At 46.4% G+C, this 19,954-nt stretch overlaps 3 protein-coding genes across 4 annotated transcripts; all 3 read right to left on the bottom strand.

Moving 5' to 3' along the window:
- Positions 1–530: 530 nt before the first annotated feature.
- prrg2 (proline rich Gla (G-carboxyglutamic acid) 2) lies at positions 531–5,095 on the bottom strand. Of its 2 annotated transcripts, none has more exons than XM_060074125.1 (7): positions 4,666–5,095; positions 4,202–4,301; positions 3,477–3,640; positions 2,852–2,885; positions 2,145–2,271; positions 1,375–1,512; positions 531–1,248 (listed from the first exon to the last, which is right to left on the bottom strand). In XM_060074125.1, exons 1-7 carry the CDS (start codon positions 4,702–4,704, stop codon positions 1,209–1,211), a joined length of 642 nt encoding a protein of 213 aa, XP_059930108.1. In that variant the 5' UTR covers positions 4,705–5,095; the 3' UTR covers positions 531–1,208. The 2 variants fall into 2 exon arrangements, with proteins under 2 accessions (XP_059930108.1, XP_059930099.1); XM_060074116.1 differs by having other exon boundaries at positions 4,894–5,064.
- Positions 5,096–6,866: 1,771 nt separating this feature from the next.
- rras (RAS related) lies at positions 6,867–14,582 on the bottom strand. The gene is made up of 6 exons (XM_060074111.1): positions 13,712–14,582; positions 13,430–13,517; positions 11,066–11,168; positions 9,876–9,984; positions 7,411–7,529; positions 6,867–7,248 (listed from the first exon to the last, which is right to left on the bottom strand). Exons 1-6 carry the CDS (start codon positions 13,796–13,798, stop codon positions 7,161–7,163), a joined length of 594 nt encoding a protein of 197 aa, XP_059930094.1. The 5' UTR covers positions 13,799–14,582; the 3' UTR covers positions 6,867–7,160.
- Positions 14,583–15,251: 669 nt separating this feature from the next.
- On the bottom strand, positions 15,252–18,764 carry si:ch211-195b15.8 (dual specificity protein phosphatase 8). Its single transcript, XM_060073662.1, has 5 exons — positions 18,467–18,764; positions 18,105–18,205; positions 17,759–17,918; positions 17,183–17,306; positions 15,252–16,975 (listed from the first exon to the last, which is right to left on the bottom strand). Exons 2-5 carry the CDS (start codon positions 18,195–18,197, stop codon positions 15,796–15,798), a joined length of 1,557 nt encoding a protein of 518 aa, XP_059929645.1. The 5' UTR covers positions 18,198–18,205; positions 18,467–18,764; the 3' UTR covers positions 15,252–15,795.
- Positions 18,765–19,954: the final 1,190 nt, after the last annotated feature.

The following is a 19,954-nucleotide window of genomic DNA, read 5'->3' as shown; positions in this document are numbered from 1 at the left end:
TGGCTTGGTATAATTCTGTACAAAGAAAAAAAAAACTAAAAACGTAAAATGTTTTTTTCATTTATGACAACGGCGCACGTTTAATAAGGGGCCAGCAGTGAGCATATTGGATTTGTCCTACGTGTGTGACACAAGTTTTAGTGGTACGGCCATGTTCCGCGTTGGGTGTGTAGCCTGATGTGAGGACAACACGGAGGCCCTGTAGTAGAGCTATTTTCGGTCATTTTGTTCAGAAGACGCCATTTTTAAGAACGAATGACTGGGCTGGCTGGCTCGCGCGTTTGCACACTCCCTCCCTTCCTACGATTCTCTTCACCCAGTACACACACACACACACACACACACACACACACACACACACACACACACACACACACACACACACACACACACACACACACACACACACACACACACACACACACACACACACACACACACACACACACACACACACACACACACACACACACACACACACTGCAGATACGGCTTTTCGAGTCTGGTACAGACGTTGTAGTAGGCTAATGTAACCGTCGTAGGGCGTTCGAAACGGCTTTATTAAATTCGGTTTTAAGATTTTTTTATTGATAAGTGCATCGCACGTTGAACAACTGCATGGACAATTAGATCTAAAGGCTATAGTTTATATTGCTCTTTGTAGGCTCAATATTTCTTAAAATACGCAATAGCATACCACATACCATTATAAATCTAAAAGGAAACACCCTCTGTCCATAACATTATGGTTCACATTGCATCATTCGCGATGTGCAGCTTAATAGGTCCACAAATATGTTGTTCGCCATAATATGCCTATTTAAATACATTTGTGAAAACAAAACGATCTTTATTTAAAAAGTGGCATTCAACATGTGTAAAAGTAGCCGAACAAAGCTGGTGAACATAGTTTATCATCTCTTAAAAATGTCACTTTATTCTTTCACTTTTAAAGAAACCGTCACATTCACTAAAAGCATAAACTTAATAAGAAGTCTATATAGCCTACCCTGAAACCAAGTAAAACGTATTCTGCAGCCAAGAACACCATCATATCTTAAATGCAGACGATTGGAAAACAACCGGAATCGCAAAATTAAGACTGCATCACACTATTTTTCATCAATTTATGTAACAAACTCGGTGTAAAAATCGCCTCACAACAGTGCTAAACCATAAAAACAAAAACAAACGAAAACTGCATTTATTCATCGTTCCGCTGGATCGGGAGGTTCGGATGGCGCCCCCCTGTGGACAAAAATAAAATAAAAAATATATGACTACAGTGTACATCTCTCTCTCGAGTCCCGCATTGCAAATAAACCTGCCGCTACGGTTTCTCTGAAAGACGACCCCCCCCCTCCGTATACATACCCAGAGTAGGGTGGGGGAGGCGCGTCGTGCTGCCCGCTCCGGTTCAGAGCCTCGCTGTACGACGGCAGGGCGGGCAGCGCCGTCATTGGGGTCATCTCCGGGGCCAGGCGGCCGTCAGCAGCTAGTCTCACAGGAGAGCTGGACCCCAGGGGGACACGGTGGAGCATTAGAGTCATCCTGTTGCACTGCGCTAAGTAACAGCGGGCTCGGTGGCTCACCCTGGTTCCATTCCAGCCTGCGGGCTTTCGCTACGCGTCGTTCCCTCTCCCCCTGAATATTGACCCCCTTTGGCTGTCAAACCTCAGAAATATACAACCTCAAAGTTGTATTTAGATACCCTCTAAATGACTACAAAAGACAATATAATTATACTGTGTTTTCAGTGCTTAAAAAAATAATAATAATTAAATAATAAATAATAATAATAGTAAATTATATTGTAATGTTATATTTTCTAAGCACAGAAAATACAGAGTCTGTCACACACACATTTCACTGGCCGTCATGCGTGTGTACGTTACGAGGTAAATCCTTTGAATCTGCAATCCAACGCCGACACGTCTGCTTCTTCAACGTGTTTCAGTTCAGTGAGCAAACTCACGCCGCTTGCTCAGATGTGCGGAAGAACCCCCTCATTCCTCCACCCGATCGTTGTGACCCCTAAAGACACGCCTAGCTCACCTGTAACCCGTCTGCCCCCACCATCCCACCGTTGGGGGGGCCGCGGCCCTCCGGACGGCAGCTCCCCTCTTGGGGATGAAACAACGTACCTGCCCGACCTCCTGCCGGTCTTGTTGCGCGAATTGTAGCAGTAGAGGCCCAGCACAGCGATGATCACGCCCGAGACCAGGATGGCTATGAGGCCCGCCACCAGGCCCGCCACGTCCACCGGGGGGGCTGCAAGCAGCAGTCATCACACTTATGCTGGAGCCGGGAGCCTCTCTCTCTCTCTCTCTCCCTCTCTCTCTCCCCCTCTCCCTCCCCGCTGAACCACCACACCCCCGTGTGCCAACACGGCTAAGCAGCCGGGCCGTTTGAACCACCGTGATCAGGCTGAACCACCGCGATCAGGCTGAACCACAGCGTTGGACCTCAGCGAGGTTAACAGGGGAAACTGAATTGATAAAGGGGCTATGTAAGGTCTGGCCTTCTTTAAAGACAGGAAGTTGACTTTTCTTTTAGTCGACCCATCAGTATCTTCGTGCCGTCTGTTTTATTGTCTTAATGCACGGTCAAGCACCTTGAGATCGTCCCAAGCGATGAGAGTTGCCAGACAACTTAAATGTATAATTATTAGAATTATCATTTTTATAGGTCATCAGTATGAGGTAAGCAACATTCTGTGAGATGTCAGATGAAAAACAAAATACGGTGTTTGAATACATATAGAAACATCTCATTTGTGGGTCGGGCGTTTTAATTTCAAACAGTCAAATCCTATGCAAAGGGCCTTCACAAAATAGAAGTAAAGAGTTACCTTGATCGCCTGCATATGAATCCCAGAAGATTTTCTAGAAAATGGAAGCATAAGAAGATTTAACGAAATAGCTCTATTTGGAAAAAACGTTTAGGTGAACCTTTTTTGCACACACACACACACACACACACACACACACACACACACACACACACACACACACACACACACACACACACACACACACACACACACACACACACACACACACACACACACACACACCTCCTCCGCCCCCCCCACTTGGTGAAATATTTGCAACTCACATCTGGCATCAATTGAAGAGGGCTCTCGCCTTTTTTTTTATGTAGTGTAAATGGTAAAACAGTTTGCTTTCTAAGCTTCCTTTCCCCCCCCCCCCCTTTACTGTTAATAACAATAGTGTGTTAACATCGGATTAGGTCAATGTCCAAACAAAACAAATAGGCCTATATTGTATAATTAAAGACTCTTAGACTGTTGGTCCAGAGTGATTCTACCAGGACCCAAATCGGATTTCTTCAGCTCTAATGTCTATTCTTCAGCTACCACGTCAGAAAACAAACTCAGAAGAGAGTGTGTGTGTGTGTGTGTGTGTGTGTGTGTGTGTGTGTGTGTGTGTGTGTGTGTGTGTGTGTGGGCCTACCGTCTGGTCGTCGTCCTCAAACACCTCTCGGGCCTCCTCGAAGCTGCAAGTCTCCTCGCGGCACTCGCGCTCCAGGTCGTCCGAGCGGACCAGCTCAAAGTCCCAGCTGTTGTAGAGCAGCGAGCGGGACAAGAAGGACGCGGCGGGCCTCTCCCCCAGGAACACTGGCCCGGCCACAACCACAGGGGGGAATCAGCACGGAGAAGGAGGAACACCGGCTCACATCAACCAGTTGGGCAGAGGAGCCAAATGGTTACACGGCCAGAACCGTGTGCCGATAAAATCAGATGACAGAGAATTCATCTAGTTCGGAATCGATCAATTAATTGTACACAAACACAACATATTTGCAGCTTGATGCGTCAGAAATACTAATACTTGGTTCATGGATCATTATCAAATGTATACTTTAGTTTCTCTTTATTGTTTGGAAGCACTTTTAAGACGACACGTTGGAGCTGGTCCATTTGGATGGGCGTTTCCAATTCTTTGTTACAGTTTATCAACTTAAAAGAAATATTTGTGGATTGAAAATCTACCAATAAGGATTAGTTGCAGCCCTACTGACAATTCCCTGACCTGTAATAAAGATGAATAAATTCAGCACAAATAAAACCAGATCTGCTGGGAGGCTAAAGGCAATATAACGGCTCAGTAGCAAACAAGGGGAATGAGTAGCCTAAAACTCAGACAGAAACAGATAGTAGAAGGTAGTTTTCTCTTACCTTCATGATTGTTGTGGATCAATCTTGCTGAAACCAGATGGAGAACCAATACTCGGCCAAAAAAGATCACTGCAAAGGCTGGCATTTTCAAAAGCAAAAACTAAGGAAAAATAAAGAAATAACCTTCTTATTATTTGACAGTTAAAGTTAATTTAGCAAGAGAGGCTATACTAGTGCCATTTAACATCTGATGGGTTACCCTTGTTAAACACAATGACTTCTGTGTATCGCTGTATTCTGTGGTTTATCACCATCTAGTGGTAGGTTACGTTTGGTTTGTATCCCAACGATTAGGTATTATCATGTAACCAGAATATGAATATACGAATGGGATGTCGAACAATCTAGTGCGTAGATCATATATACGCACTAGATACGTAACACCTCAAGCTTATATTCAGCGCACGGATCCGTCTATTTCGTATTTTCAAAAAGGCGGTAGGCTACAGACGCTTCCAGCTTACCTGACTGGTGTTTCCTTTAAGGGCTGAAACCGTCCACATAAAAAAATACAAACTATTTATAGGAAATCTTCTTTGTTTTCAGACACTCCCGCGCGACATATTGAAGGGCAAACCCAAAAGGTTTGCTATCGATATATTTCCTTGTGTTTGAGACGGAACTCAAAAAGTATCTGCTGTTCACCTGTTTTCCCATAAACACCATCCCCGGCTTCGCGTCACGCCACATACCTGTTTGGCAACATACTTGCTGAAGGCTTCATAAGCAAGCAGTGAATCAGCTGGTTCAGAGATCACGTCCAAGGGATGATGGAACGAAAGAAAAACAAACCGAACGGATCAGCGGGGTTTCCTCTCGTAACATTGGCTGGCAGAAAAGTTTGTTTCGTCACTGTTGGTAATTAGGGAAGGGGTGGGCTGATTGGCATTGGAGGGTGGACTGGAATCTCCATTTTAGTGAGGTAGGTTAATTGAGGACTGGATTTCAGCGGCAGATTGGTTGATGATTTGGCGACTTCAAACTATTAATCGAAATTAGACTATTTTATTTTTAGGCTAACTAATATACAATTAATTAAATGGAATTATATATAAAGAATGCAAGATAGCAACAGTGACAAAGAACATTAGACACTGGTAAGAGTAAATCGTTTAATTGCATACAAAACTCCTTTGGTATTTTTTTTATTAGGTACAAAATTGCTTGTGAGAACTGCTGGTCGCAAGCTAGATAAACATTGAAATGTCGAGTCGAAAGACGAATGATGAAAACATGTAGGAAAAAAAACAGGAATGCATAACCAAAGTAGATGGACAAAATGGAATACACACCTAATCATTGTACCATTAAATGTTTGTAATAATCTTTTCAAAAAATACTAAATTCAATTTAAATTAAACAACGATAATGGTCTTGTGAAAACCCTGCTGCTGTAGCATATGAAATGTAAAGCTGATGACATTGAACTAACTACAACGGTTAACATGGGACCTTTGGCTGCAGGTAGGAATTCTTTGTTCTCCTCGTCCATGCACTTCCTGTATATGCTCCGCCCCCTAACCTTCTTCCCCCCCCCCCCCCCATACCCAAATGGCAACAACTGATATCTAGACAGAGACCTTCTCCCTGTGGGAGCCTCATTAACAATTATATTAGGCCAGGGGTAGGGAAGCCATCTCTGATATCTCTTAGGACCGAAATCTCACCACTTAAAAGGCCATTAGGGAAACTGCTGTGTTCTTCAATGAGGAAACACGACCTCTTAGAAACGTATAACAACTCAAATAATGCACACGTTAAAACAACAACAACGTACATGTGTTTGGGCCTTTATCATCCACCCCACGAGACACACCAGACCTAGGCTTGGCTTGTAATAACTTGCACATTTTGCGCGGGCGTTACGGGATCATCTGGCCCCGTTGTCTGTGCTGAGGCAACAAACATGAGATAAAGTAAACACAACCCATCGATGTGCGACTGGTGGGCAGGAGTGAGTTCACCCAGGCTAGGAGGCTAGGACGCGCACTAGCACCCTAGCTCAGCCCAAACATAACAATTATAAGGCGTTTTAGTGTTTTATAAGGTGGTCTGCTGGACCTAAGCTAAAATCATGGCAAAAAATATATAATGCAAAAGTTACACGCTCATGAACCTTGTGCCTTTTTAAAAATCAACCAACAAAATGAAATAGTACCAGTGTTTGAAAAAACGTCTGCAGTCATCCCTCTGGTCTGCTTCTTCTTCTTTTTTTTTTTTTTAAAGCAAAACAACACTTAAAGATAAAAAAAAAAAAATCACACTTAAAGCTGTAAGACTAATTTGATCCACTGTCATTGGATGGAAACACAAGACCCTTTGAATGCCTTTTGCTAAGCACGTCTTAAAACACCGTTCAACCTCGACAGGCGTTCACAAAGGCTGAATCCAATCACACCGTCAACCCTCCACGGTCGGCAGTGAGGAGGTTGGATTTACCCCTCTGCCCCCCCCCCCCCCCCCCCCCCCCCCATCCCCCCAATTCTTTCAACTAATAATTTCCCTTTCACATAAAAAGACAGAACCACAGTTAATACATAACAAAAATTATAATAAAAAAAATGCTTCTAGCAACAAAGTGCGAATGAAACCATCTTAAATTGGAAAAAAATAATTTGTTCTCTGCCAAGATGCTGCTATCCCCCTTCCACACACACACACACACACACACACACACACACACACACACACACACACACACACACACACACACACACACACACACACACACACACACACACACACACACACACACACACACACACACACACACACACACACACACACACACTAGCACTCATGCACCGACGGAAATACTGCAGCTCCCGGTCCACACACTCGCTTTTCTGTTCTTCCCCCGCTCCATCAGACAAAAGTGTCGAGGCGAGGGGGGGGGGGGGGGGGCTTTTGGTCTCCATGGCAACAGCGGCGTGATGGGAGCGGCGGGCGGAGGCCCCGGCTAGAGGAGGGTGCAGGGGCAGCCGCCCCCCTTCTGCTTGCCGGTGTGGCTGGCCGGGGCGGGGGGGCTCTCCGTCTCCTGAAACCTCCTGTGGAGGACGAGAGAGGCATGAGGGAGGGTGTGTGTGTGTGTGTGTGTGTGTGTGTGTGTGTGTGTGTGTGTGTGTGTGTGTGTGTGTGTGTGTGTGTGTGTGTGTGTGTGTGTGTGCGAGTGACTGCCTGGTTGTGCCGTGTGTGTGCGAGTGCGTCACCTTATGGCCCGCACCACCTCCAGGAAGGCCTCGTCCACGTTGTAGCGGTTCTTGGCCGACGCCTCCATGTAGTGGATCCTCTGCTCCCGGGCGAAGCCCTGAGACTCGTCCCTCGAGATCTTCAGGGAGGAAAGAAACCAATTAAGAAAAAAAGAAGCAGGACGTTCTGAGCTCTGCTGATGGTATGTTTGAGCCCCGTCCCGACCCGACCGCCCACCTCGGGGCGCCTCTTTGGGTTAGAGTGGCCTCCCGACCAAGCTCTGAACCCGAGAGGTCAAATAAACACTGCCCAATGTAATCAGCCGCTACAGACATCTTAAATGGTGCCGAAAAAAAATGCCCTCATTCTTTTTGTGAATGAGATTAAGACATTCGGACTAAGTACAAAATTCCATAATTTCTATAATTCTTTTGCTAACATATTCACATTTGGCTGTTCACACTAGTAACCATTGTTCAAAGGAAAACCAGAATGCATTCTGGGATGATTCTGCCCCATTCACTCCGTTGCCATGGCTATTGAGGGCCACGACAGCTACCACGACACGTACTGTGGAATTGCACACGCACACGAAAATGTAAAAAGAAACCCAAAAATAGCTTGGTTTGCTACTAAGTGTGGGTCAGCTGTCTGCAGGTCTGTGTGAGTAATCCGACACAATCACAACAGCGCCCACACACACACACACACACACACACACCTACACACAAACAGTCACATTTTCCCAATGCACCAACTCCCATTCCAGATGCTTATGCCTCACCCTGTCAGACTCACACTGAGGGGTAGAGCGGCTGGTCCTCTCCATTATCCGCATCACCCTGGGGAGATCACGACCCAATGCAACCAAGGCTTCTAGCAGCACTCAATGCTAACAAGCATTGAGTGCTTTGAATGCTAACCGGCCTGCCTCCGCCGACAGAATACAGTGGGCTCACCCACCACGGCGTCCATGCAACATCGATAAGCGCGGGGACTCAAGCGATGTGGATCTTGCAACAAAACGTTGCGACACAAAATAACCCCCGAACGAGCTTTTGATGCGAATGTAAAAAAAGGCCAGTTTCCACACCACTATCGGGCAGGGCCTAGCAGCTAACCACAACACCGTAACCTCAAACCCGACCACGTCTTGACATTACGCTGTGGCAGCATCTGGCTCAGGGGGTCGATTGAGACAACTACTAGTTCCGTCTTCGTATTGCGAATGTGTTCTTGAATGGGTGAATGTTGGGCAATATTGTACAGCGCTTCGCTCGGCCACTGGTTAGAAAAGCGCTATATATATATATGCAGTCCCATTAACCATTAGAGTTCAATTGAAATGTTATCAAAGTACGCGACGATGGCACAGAAGTACTCGCACATCGAGACAGGTCAGCCACGGCCGTGACAATGCTAGCCGATAGAAGAACCACGGTAACACAGAGCTGCAACAAGCCCTGCTATTCTTTTCACACATCTCTCAAATAGCCGATGAACGTGGTTTCACAGCTGCAGGCTATTGCGGCAATTCCTTGTTAAGACTTTGACTCGACTCATTAGTCATCACTTGTGTATGCAGTGCGCACAAACACACAAGCTCTGTTTATTAACACTTATTTCACACCCGTCTCCCACGGGGAAAGATGCGCATGCGAGAACAACACACCCAAATCTACCGTGGCATGATCAATAAGCCTCTGTGCAAGAATGTGTGCAACCCACATTTTATTTGCGATTACGGTTTCCGCCGCTAATGATTACAACACCGCCTCTGAAATTACTCACGTCTGAAATTCCCATGAAGCGTTGTGCGCACGCCTCCACCACCGCCACACGGGGGAAACACCCAACACTCGCACCTGTACCGTTTCCTGCACTGCGGGGGCTTGGAGGAGAGCCAGGGGCTACGCACCTCGTACCACAACCCTGTTCAGCAAAACGCTTAAAGGGGGGGGGGGGATCTTCTGCCACCAGGTGGGAGTGTTATCAGGCATTACAAGGCTGTTGGAACGTCGGCCTCTTCCCGTGTGTTTCAGGGACATCACAACCGCCTAGATGTGCGCTGGATAGATCCGTCGGGTCAGCTCACGAGGTAGAGGCGTTGTCTTGTCACCTCAAGGTTGCTAGCTCGATCCCCGGGTCCTCCTAGCTGAGTGTCGATGTGTCCCTGAGCGAGACACTTGACCCTAACTGCTCCTGACGAGCTGGCTGTCGCCTTGCATGGTTGAATTAACCGATGTAAGGCGCTAAATGCCCTAATTGTAATTGTAATCAGTCAACCAGCCCACCCAGCGGACTGTAGCAGACGTTGCTTAACTAACTATCCATCTTACATCTAGGTGGAAACTCCCACCGGTGATGTCACAGGTGTCAAAGCCCTTTTTTCAAACGGCTTGTAACGGCTAACCACACTCACACCTGGTGGCGTCATATCCCCTGCCTTTAAACCATCAAACAAAGGCGCTCGCAGGCCCCTCACCGCTCGCTGCTGGTCCAGGTCGGCCTTGTTCCCCACCAGCACCATGGGGAAGTCATCGCGGTCCTTGACCCGCAGGATCTGGGTGTGGAACTTCTGGATCTCATTGTAACTAGAGATGGAGGCAGAGAAGGAGAAGAGTTACAGAGAGAGAGAGACAGAGAGAAGGAGAAGAGTTACAGAGAGAGAGAGACAGAGAGAGACAGAGACAGAGACAGAGACAGAGACAGAGACAGAGACAGAGACAGAGAGAGAGAGAAGAGTTACAGAGAGAGAGAGAGAGAAGGAGAAGAGTTACACAGACAGTTACACAGACAGTCTGTCTGTTACACAGACAGACAGACAGACAGACAGACAGACAGACAGACAGACAGACAGACAGACAGACAGACAGACAGACAGAGGGAGAGAGAAGTCGCGCGGAGACTGTTAACACAAGGCTGAGCAACTGTCTGCGAGTGGCGGGTTGCTGGTCTCTGGCGGGGGCTAGCCGCCTGCTGTTTACACGGCCACGGGGGAGGAATGGGACATATGCACGGGCGTCACGCAGCGAAAATAAGTGACACGTTTGGGGAAGACGGAGGAGGAGGGGAGATTCACCAGTGCAACCAACTCATTTGACTGCCGGTAATTGAGACTTCTGCATCTCCGTTTTGTTCTCGCTACACCGAAACGTGATGCCTTCCTCATAGCACCTTATATTAGACCTTAAAAAAGGGAACAATGACTGCTGTGAATGTTTGACCGTAGAGTATCGACCAGCTGTGGTCGACAGGTGCTAATGACCCACATCAGGACTGGATAAACATGGCTATTAATGTTAAGTTTAAAACTAACAGATTTACATTTACATTTTATCAGACGCTTTTATCCAAAGCGACTTACATTAAGTACTTTTATCGGTAGAAGGAGAAACAATATACGTATACCAGTCGGTACAGTAAGGATGTTCATAGAACCACGTGCCAAGCACTAACCATCACTAGGTTAACCCATTCCCCGTATACAACAAAGATAGCTAGGATAAGATGCTACACAATAATAAGTTATATTTTTAAGTGCAAGGACCTACAACATAGAATAAGTGCGTAAGAGGGTGTGGGGGGACAAGGCTAGGTGAACTCTGAACGAGTGAGCCTCGAGTGGAACAAATGATCAAATAAACGATCGCCACACACACTCTGCAACCTTACCTTCCACGGTCATTGAGGGCGAACACCAGCAGAAATCCTTCTCCTGATCGCATGTACTGCTCCCTCATGGCCCCGAACTCCTCCTGGCCGGCCGTGTCCAGGACTAGGAAAGACACAAGAGATCTCTAAGAGGGGTCTCCGGCGAGCTCTACAAATCAGCCGTGAATCGGTAGTACATAAGACAACTAACTCCTGTATGTAAATGGTTTTATGTAGAGCCCGACCGATATATCGGCGGGACGATATATCGGCGGGATGATATTATCGCCCGATATTCGGCATTTTCCAAACCATCAGTATCGGCCGATTCATTCATATTTAAAAAAAAAAGAAGTGTTTTTGTTTTTTTTCCCGGTTATTGTGTTTTTGTTCAAAGGACTTTGAGTTTCATATCTAGAGTTTGTATTTTTATACATTTTATTTATCAGAACTTTAATACATTTTGATTTTGACTTTTCTGTTGTGACAATAAAACAATAAAATAAAGTTTATTTTTAAACTGCATTACCTTATTATTTTAGTGAGGAATCACTAAACCAATGTTAGGGAAATCTGTTTATGTTTTGTTGCGCGTTTCTGGAATTTCTTTTTTAAATATATATCGGCCGACTAAATAATTGTATCGTATTGGTCTTAAAAATCCTTTATCGGTCGGGCTCCAGTTTTATGAATTGACATCCAATGTAAAACATGTGCAGGACAGGACAATCTATAGTTAAACAGATGTTAAACGGGTGAAGCCACACCCATTTTAACACTTGAAGGCTGTAAAAGATGGATCAAACAGATGGGATATTTCAGTCTCTCTGGCAGTCTTTTGAAAAGAAAATGGGGAACATGTAGGTCGCAAATGTGTTGTGTGACTTCCGATATACTTTAAAAACAGAAATAAAAGGAGCCATCACTGTGGCTTGCCAACCAAAATAAGTTGTGGGTTTTTAAGTTTTCATCGCCTCAAGTCAACATGGCTAGCATCAGCTTGTCTGTCAGAACGCATTTATTACCGTGTAGAGATCATTTATTTAGACTATAAAGCTGGGTATCACCAATAAATCAATCACTTTATTTCATGACTAGACAATAACAATCAATTATTACTGACAGCATTATTGAAAAAGCTCCCAATCTTGCTGCTCTTTCATTAAAGGGTTAGGATTAAACCACTTTGTTACTTAGGACAGTTACTTTGTTCAACATCAGTTTAGTGTTCATGAAACTATGTGTTGTTCTGTCTCTAAAAAAAAAGCTTCACTGTGATAAAGGTTTACTTTAACATAACTTAAGAGGCATGAATGCTGAATATAGTACATCATGACTATATTTTACTACACTATATTTTTGGGGGGCAGAGAAATGTCTTTGACATTTTATGGGCATAATGTAACCAGGGCAAACTGATATTTTGTAGCTTTAAGATCTGTATCAAGGCCAGACTTCCCTCAACTCTTTATAATATAATTTTTAAGCATAAGGCCAAGTTGTGCGGACAGAAGGGTCACTTGTGTTTGCAGATTACATTTCTGCCGGCACATACTGGGGTATTTTGGCTTGTTCCAATCCATCTTGAAACTCATGGAGGGTTGATATTCAGCAGAGCACTTTTTACTAGTTTATTTGTCATGTTAAGCCAAAATCGTTTTCAACATACAATGTTTGAAAAACGTAAAATACATATAGGGAGTTTCTGTGTTTCAGTTCCATTACTTTGTGTTTCATATCCATTATAACGCAGTGACTCAAAATATATCTCTCAAAATCGTCTAAGAATACCCCATGACAGGTGTTTGTTTCAAGAGATCTGTTAAACAAATGAGTCAGTCAGGCCCAATTCAGATTTATGGAGGGGGAAAAAGAAAACCTAGAAGCAATCCTTGATCATACCAAAGTATACAAGAAAAATGACATGCTTTCTCCAACATAATTACAGCTGGCACCACTGGAAGCACAGACAACGCAAGTCCTTAAAGTTGGCCTTTTCCCCCCCCAGCCACGCATATCTTTAACGACATGACGGCAGTGACGGAAAAACTTATTCTCCTACTTTGCTTACAGCTTAGAAGAAACCGAGTGCAAGTCGTAACACGGCGCTGAATCACCTTCCTTGCTGTATGACTTCGCAAACGGGCGGACTTGCTTTGAGACTACACGGCGAGCGAAGGGTGCGACCGTCTTTTGGACATTTACATTGGGTTCCGATCCATGTTATAAATCACCCCATCGCGACTCACCTGCCATAGTTATAGCCCTTTATCTCTGGATTTTAGGCTATTGGATATGTAACTCAACCAAGCACCGAAACACGACGTGATATATAGGTTGGCCGAACCTGTTGAATCCTATTTCATCGATAGGATCGCTACTCACTGTCCAGTCTCGTCTCCTTTCCATCCACGGTGCATATCTTGGTGTAGGAGTCTTCGATGGTGGGATCATAGTCGGACACGAAGTACGACTGGGGAGTAAAATCACCACGGTGTGGTTAAACAATACATTCGCCGCTTACAACATAGGCACAGCAAAACTGGTGATTTTAAAAGATCAGTCGTGGCCTTCTATGAAAATGGACGGTCAGATCTTAAATGTTGACCACAACTGCACAACATTGTATCCCTATCCGCTTATAACACGGACCACACACGCACTCACCTGGATGAACTGGATGGTCAGGGCGCTCTTGCCCACTCCGCCTCCCCCGACGACCACCAACTTAAATCTCTCCTCGTCGTTAGACATAGCGGCTATGGATCCAGCGGTTGTGTGTGTGGTGTGATAGGCCTGGTAGGGCTGTAACTTACTGGACTGGGTGTCCCAATTATAACGAACTAAACACAGAGTTTAGAGCAGACATACAAATGGGGCTTACGCCTTTTCGAGGGACCAAAGGCGAAGGGGTTTGAATTCTGCACAAGGCCGAAACATGGGCGTCTATTCTTTTTTTTTATTATTTCGAAAAACTATCCAACGGTCCTGGAGGCTTTAGTTACTTATTGTTTTTTATCTTGGTGTAAAACAATCTGCCACGTCCGGGGCATACATGTTCCTGTCCAGATCGTCAATGTAACGCGAATATTCCTCGCTTTTTTTCTCCTTCTCCTTCAATCGCTTCACATCTGCAGCGAATATAAACGATGGAAGTCTTCCGTCCAGGAACTGCGACTCAACGATCGATCTTTTGTCCAGGGAAAAAAGCGTATTCGACACTCGCCTTGGATAAACCCGTCCGAGGGTGGGCCAACTTTAACACTGTTACTAACAAAAAAACTCCAACGGTAAAGTTACGCAGTCGAACCCGATCCAAGGTTTGTCTCTTGCTCAACGGGCTCGGTTTGAACAGTCTCTCCGGAGCATGCGTGTGCGCGCTACTCTTTTGTGTACTGCGATGTTCCCTTAAGATTTTCCTCGACCTATGTTCCTTCTTTTTCTTTGCCTCAAGGCAACTTTTTTCGTCAACTTTTTTTTTCTCCCCCAGTCAAAGCTTTGACCAAATCCTCGCGTATGTGCGCTGCGTATGTGCGAGGGGGCGTGTCCAGCAGGGGTGTGTCAATCAGCGGGCGGCTCTCGGGCTCCGCCCCTCGTCTCCTCTGATCATTTCTCATGCAGCCCCTTCTAAAGGCATGCGATTGTGATCAGAATCCATAAGGTTAATTTTGTATAGTAGTTGTTAATGTTGTTTTCAATGGCTATGCCCGACAATACGATCGGTCGTTAAAAGCATTGAGGTGAATTTGAGTTCCAAAGTGTCACTTTTCTGTCAATTTCCTTATTTGGCAATGAAAGGTTATCATTGCTTGGCATTCGACTGCAGTAGGTCAGGGCTGTACCGTGTCGCCTAACCGTTCACAGGCCTAGTTATTAAATGGTGTGAGACTAATATTTGTCTAATTATTATTTGTTCGTCTAAGGTTTCATCATGTTAAATCGTGCTACCTGGTCCTTGTTCATGAGGTGCCTTATTTCTACCGGATGTGAGTCACCAAACCCCGCCCAGAAGTGACGAGGGGGAGACTTTTTCAAAGCCGAAAAGTAAACATTATTATCTTTTCCGTTTGAGAACTCAAAGGGTAGGAAGTTAAACGTATATGCAGTGTATACTTTATGATCATTTGTTTGAAGAAGGACACTGAATCAGCACATCTATATTAATCTAGAATTGAAGCAAGTGTCATAGACGTTAGACGACATAATGCAAGATTAAATTGTAGTCTTTAATGAACACTGTTTTCTTAACAAGTCATAGCGGCAAAATACAGCTCTCAAAATATCGGCATCTTATAAATAACAGGAAACACAAAACACCTGACAACTGTCAGTTAATAAATAGGAAAATAACATAATCAAGCGTGTCCTGGCATCTGGATTCAAGGAAAACCTTCCTCAAATGCACATAGATAGTACCTTCTCAGGTCATTAATAAATAAGACGTCATTGAAAAAAATGGGTTCCTTCCCAGTTCCTTTACCGCAGCAAAATGTCATAGGCAGGGGTACAGTAAACATGCGATATGGTTACCTCAAAGGGACACATACGCTGTCATAACTTTAGCTGGTGCACATGCGTACATTTGTGCGTACACACAAAAGTGCGCAAAGGCACATGCACCCACATACATAACACGAGCTCGGCTTTCGCTTGCCTTCTCATAAACAAAATAGACAAAATTCGCTTAAGGATTATTTTGTAAAAAGAGTCTCTTGCTCCCACTCTCCGCCAGTAGAGGGCGCCCTTCTTCATCAGCACCTGTACGGCAGAGCAGCCTGTCCCATTTTAATCTGGGGCCCCAGCAGCACCCCGAGCAGCATTCTCTCCCCCCAGCCCAGCAACTTGTTGAGGGTCAGGTTGAGCGGGGACAGCGGGCTCTGGTCCTCCACAGCGTTCTCCTCCAGGCCCAGAGTGGACGAGCCCTTCTTGTTCTCTGCAGACGGCTGCTGGTCGACTATGGTGGTGGTGGTGGTGGTGGAGGAGGTGAGTGTGGGGGTGAGTATGGGGATGATGGGGAGGCGGAGCTGCCTCCTGGCCGCCTCCCCCCTCCTCGTCTCCTTTCGGTTGGCCGTCTTCTGACTAGGACTTTGAGCCTGGTTGGGGGGGCAGACACCTGCGCTCTTCCCCTGGGCTCTCCCCCCCAGCGGGGCTGGGCCTTGGGGGGCTGCCTGGGCCGGCCTGGTGCTCCTCGTGCAGGAAGAGGAAGCCGACCCCCGCTGCCTCTGGCTTCCGGCCTCCGGTGCAGCCGACTCAACAGCTACCTCTGCTGGCGGGTCGGGGTACTGCTCGGCACTTCCAACACGAGCCGTCTGACTAGCTGGAACAGAGGCGGTGTGCGCCTGCGTCTGGGCGGTGGCTGGGTGCGGCCGGCTGGGTGTGGGTGTGGTGACAGCGTGGGGAGCGTTGACAGTGCTGAACAAGGAGAGGGTGAGGCTCCGGCGCTTCTCCAGAAGGGAGGCGTGGCCTATGGGGAGGTGCAGGTGAGCAGGGGGGGGCGTCGGCTTGCGGCAGGGGGCGGGGCCCGAGGGCTCGCTGGGGGTCAGGGCGCTGGGGGTCAGGTTGAGCGTGAGGTCTAGCGTCTGGAGCTTCCTGGAGAGCGCGCACGCCGCCGCCTCGGAGGGGTCCTTCGGCGCCTCGCCCCAGCGGGAACATCTCTGGGCGGTTTCCTCCGTGCGGTCGGTAGGGGGGTCCCCTCTGGCGGAGGCCCCCGTGTCTCCAGCAGGGAGGAGGTTGCCCTGGTAGTCCAGGCCGGGGCCCGGGGGGGGCAGGGGGGCGGTGGGGGGGACAGAGTGGTTGGCGTTGGGGGGGTTCAGGGGCTGGATGACCAGGTTTCCGTCCGTGGACTTCTGACGGAGGCTGCCTTGGAAGTGTTGCAGCTGGCCCAGGAAGTTGAAGTTGGGGGAAATGGACGGCCTTCTCTCCTTTACAAACCTGGACCCGGGAGAGAACGGAGAAAAACACTTTAGTTGGTTCGACGTTCAACGCCATCGTTGGAGCATTACGGAAAACTATTCACTGAATGTGACGGATGAAGTACTACATCTTAACGCAAAGACACGCACTAAAGTGCACACGTGCACTGTACATTATGCAGTCATGTGTCCCATCGCGATGCGGCTGGGAGACCGTGATACTCACCTATAGGCGTGGTCCAGGTCCAGCCCCATGCTGTACATGATGTAGGCCACGGCCAGCGCCGGGGAGCGGGAGATGCCGGCTGCACAGTGGACCAGAACGGCTCCTCCAGACGACATCGCCCCGTCTGCAGAGAGACACAGCAGGGTCCACGGTACACGGTCAGGGTCCATGGTCAGGGTACACGGTCAGGGTCCATGGTCGTGGTACATGGTTAGAGCGCCGTAGTGCATTTTATCGCCAGGGTTTCATCTCCTTAGGTTTTGCGGGTATTATTCTTCAGGATATTGTTGCAGAAAATAGTGAATGTTTTATTTATTGTACCAAATGGAGTGCCATTCATATCGGGTTATGATTATTGTAGTAATAAAAGGTCATGTTATTTACTACTCTATAACACTATAACTACTACTATAGATGTAGGGCAAGTAGGCTACTACATAGTACGTTTGCAGGGCGAGTAGTCAAATCCATAGAAGTTATAAAAAGCAGGCAGACCCCTCTATTGACAGGTTATTCAAAGGGCAGGCAGACCACTCAATAGACGTGTCGCTCTGTATTGCATCATCGTGCGCGTACCGATGAAGCGCAGCGCCGCGGGGATCCAGGGCAGAAGGTCGTCCCGCAGAGAGTCGTCGATGGGTATGCGCAAGTACTGCGAGACGGGCAGGAAGGAGGGCTGCGGACTGCAGCGACTCACGCTCAGCACGTACGAGATCCCCCTGGCACTGAGCGAGTCCTGCAAGGATGACAATTGTATTGTCGCCTCGATACTAACTTCAATTTATTGAGATGCATATAGTCGAATATAGACTGTGTGGCGGCTATATGCTTGCTCCATGACAACAGCCACAATAAACGGACTACGCGTCTTGTTTTCTGGGAAAGGGATGTTATTTGGACGATGGCTAGTGAGTGTGTTTACCTGCGTAACGTCCCGCTCAGCTCCCAGGAAGAGATGCGGCAGAATGAGAGACAGCGGAGGTCGCTCGCGCTCTCTCTCCCTGCAGAACACCATGGCTGGATCTGGCGCAGGTGGAAAACAACTCAGCGTTACTATGCACCCGTGGTTAAACAAGATATTGGAAAAGAAGAGGCATTTAAAACATTATGCCTTTTACCCAAATGTAATTTGAAAATGTAACTATAATTGCAAACCAGGAAAAATGTAAATGGTCGAGGAATGCTGTGCAAAGTAGTCTGCAATGCAGCCTGATATTGAATTCTTGCAAACACCACAGAAAATGCAAATGGAAGTGACGAAAACTGTTTTGGTTTACTACTTACGATTAGATTTGTGTTATCCAAAAACTCCAATATGCAAACTTGAAATCTTGCTCGAATAGCCTTGCGACCAGACAGAATGCCGAAGCTGTTGGAGCGGTCACTTCCAGAATCTCGGACACTTTCGTGGACGAAAAAAATATCACAATCAACACAGATCTGGCGACGCGCACTCCCTTCCTCTTCCTCTCCGTCCTTGCAAATGTTCCCAACGTTTGTTGTTGTCCGACTATACCTGAGAGAAGCGAAAAGGATGAGGTAATGCCGTTCAACGCTAAGAATAGCGCTTTAGTAGGTGATGTCATTTTCAGCCAATCACAGGCCACCGCGAGTGCTGACATTGCGCAGGCGCGCAGCAGCCCGGTTCGTCCTCATCATCAATTCATCAGAGGAGACCTCTGCATTTTATTGTGATGAATCGTACCTTTTGATTGAGCACTATCCCCCCCACAGGCGCCATTGTTGCGGGCTAGTCAAAAGAGCATTCAACCCACGAATTCAGTCAAACAGGCTAAGCTAATGTATCTTCCCAATCGCTGTATTTATCGCGCATGTATGGTTGTTTCTGTTTATTGCACGCGTTTTACATGATGCGTATTGCATGACCAAAACTAAATGACACATTCTGAATGAATAAATGTGATCTCATCATGTCATCTATAGTCGACTGTAATCGGTTCATCATCCGTCTGCACGTCAGTCAGTGTAGCACTGTTTTTAAGTGAGCTGCGTCATCACATTTATTTACAACGCTTATGCGTTTATGCAATGCGCTGAAGTCATTTCACACGTCGCAGCTACGATAAAAAATGACGACATAATCATAATGTATCTTCGACTACATCTGTTCTGCCCCCCCCCCCCCAGAGTCCTTTCTGCCTTACATGCAGTTGTTTGTCCCAGATGTGGTGTGAGAGGGATACGCCTTCAATAGGGAGTATTTTTTAGTGGAAACAAAGCACGTTTTTTGCATGGGCTTTATTCAGTCTAGGCTACTCAGTAGCAATCTATAGTCCTTACTTCTCTCAAGGACGCTTTCAGTGTCATATATCTAGTCGTTCTCTCAAACGAACGTTAGTATCAATCACCTACAGTCCTTATTTTCTCAATCACTGTTAAAGTGTCATGTATCTACAGTACCTCATCCCATCGCTGTTAGTGTCATGTACCTAAAGTACTTCATTCAAATTCTGTTTGATCAATTATCTACAGTACTTCTCTCTAACTCCCTGTTAGTGGCATATATATATTACTTTCTCTCAAAACCTCTGTTACAGTGTAATATATCTAGTTCTCTAAAATGCTGTGAGTGTCATATTTCTAACCCTTCTCTCAAACACTGTTAGTGTCATCCAGTTCATACATCTCTGCAACGCTGTTACAGTGTCATATTTCTAGTCCTTGCTTCTCTCAATCAGTGTTACAGTGTCTAGTCCTTACTTCTCTCAAACTCTGTTAGTGTCGTATATCTAAACCTTCTCTCAAACACGC

The sequence above is a fragment of the Gadus macrocephalus genome, chromosome 2 (genome assembly GCF_031168955.1).
Source record: "Gadus macrocephalus chromosome 2, ASM3116895v1".
Taxonomy (NCBI): domain Eukaryota; kingdom Metazoa; phylum Chordata; class Actinopteri; order Gadiformes; family Gadidae; genus Gadus; species Gadus macrocephalus.
The sequence above is the reverse complement of the archived record's forward strand: the minus strand, read 5'-3'. Positions and strand labels throughout refer to the sequence as shown.

Coding starts and splice junctions, on each gene's coding strand:
- si:ch211-195b15.8 (XM_060073662.1), bottom strand. CDS start 18,197: ATGGTGTTCTGCAGGGAGAGAGAGCGCGAGCGACCTCCGCTGTCTCTC. Junction 17,307..17,758: donor CGCGGCGCTGCGCTTCATCG/GTACGCGCACGA, acceptor GTCTCTCTGCAG/ACGGGGCGATGTCGTCTGGA. Junction 16,976..17,182: donor GACCTGGACCACGCCTATAG/GTGAGTATCACG, acceptor TCCCGGGTCCAG/GTTTGTAAAGGAGAGAAGGC.
- prrg2 (XM_060074125.1), bottom strand. CDS start 4,704: ATGTGGACGGTTTCAGCCCTTAAAGGAAACACCAGTCAG. Junction 2,272..2,851: donor TTCATATGCAGGCGATCAAG/GTAACTCTTTAC, acceptor TGCTGCTTGCAG/CCCCCCCGGTGGACGTGGCG. Junction 1,249..1,374: donor CCTCCCCCACCCTACTCTGG/GTATGTATACGG, acceptor TTTTGTCCACAG/GGGGGCGCCATCCGAACCTC.
- rras (XM_060074111.1), bottom strand. CDS start 13,798: ATGTCTAACGACGAGGAGAGATTTAAGTTGGTGGTCGTCGGGGGAGGC. Junction 13,518..13,711: donor TGACCATCCAGTTCATCCAG/GTGAGTGCGTGT, acceptor TTTACTCCCCAG/TCGTACTTCGTGTCCGACTA. Junction 7,249..7,410: donor GAGGTGGTGCGGGCCATAAG/GTGACGCACTCG, acceptor CGTCCTCCACAG/GAGGTTTCAGGAGACGGAGA.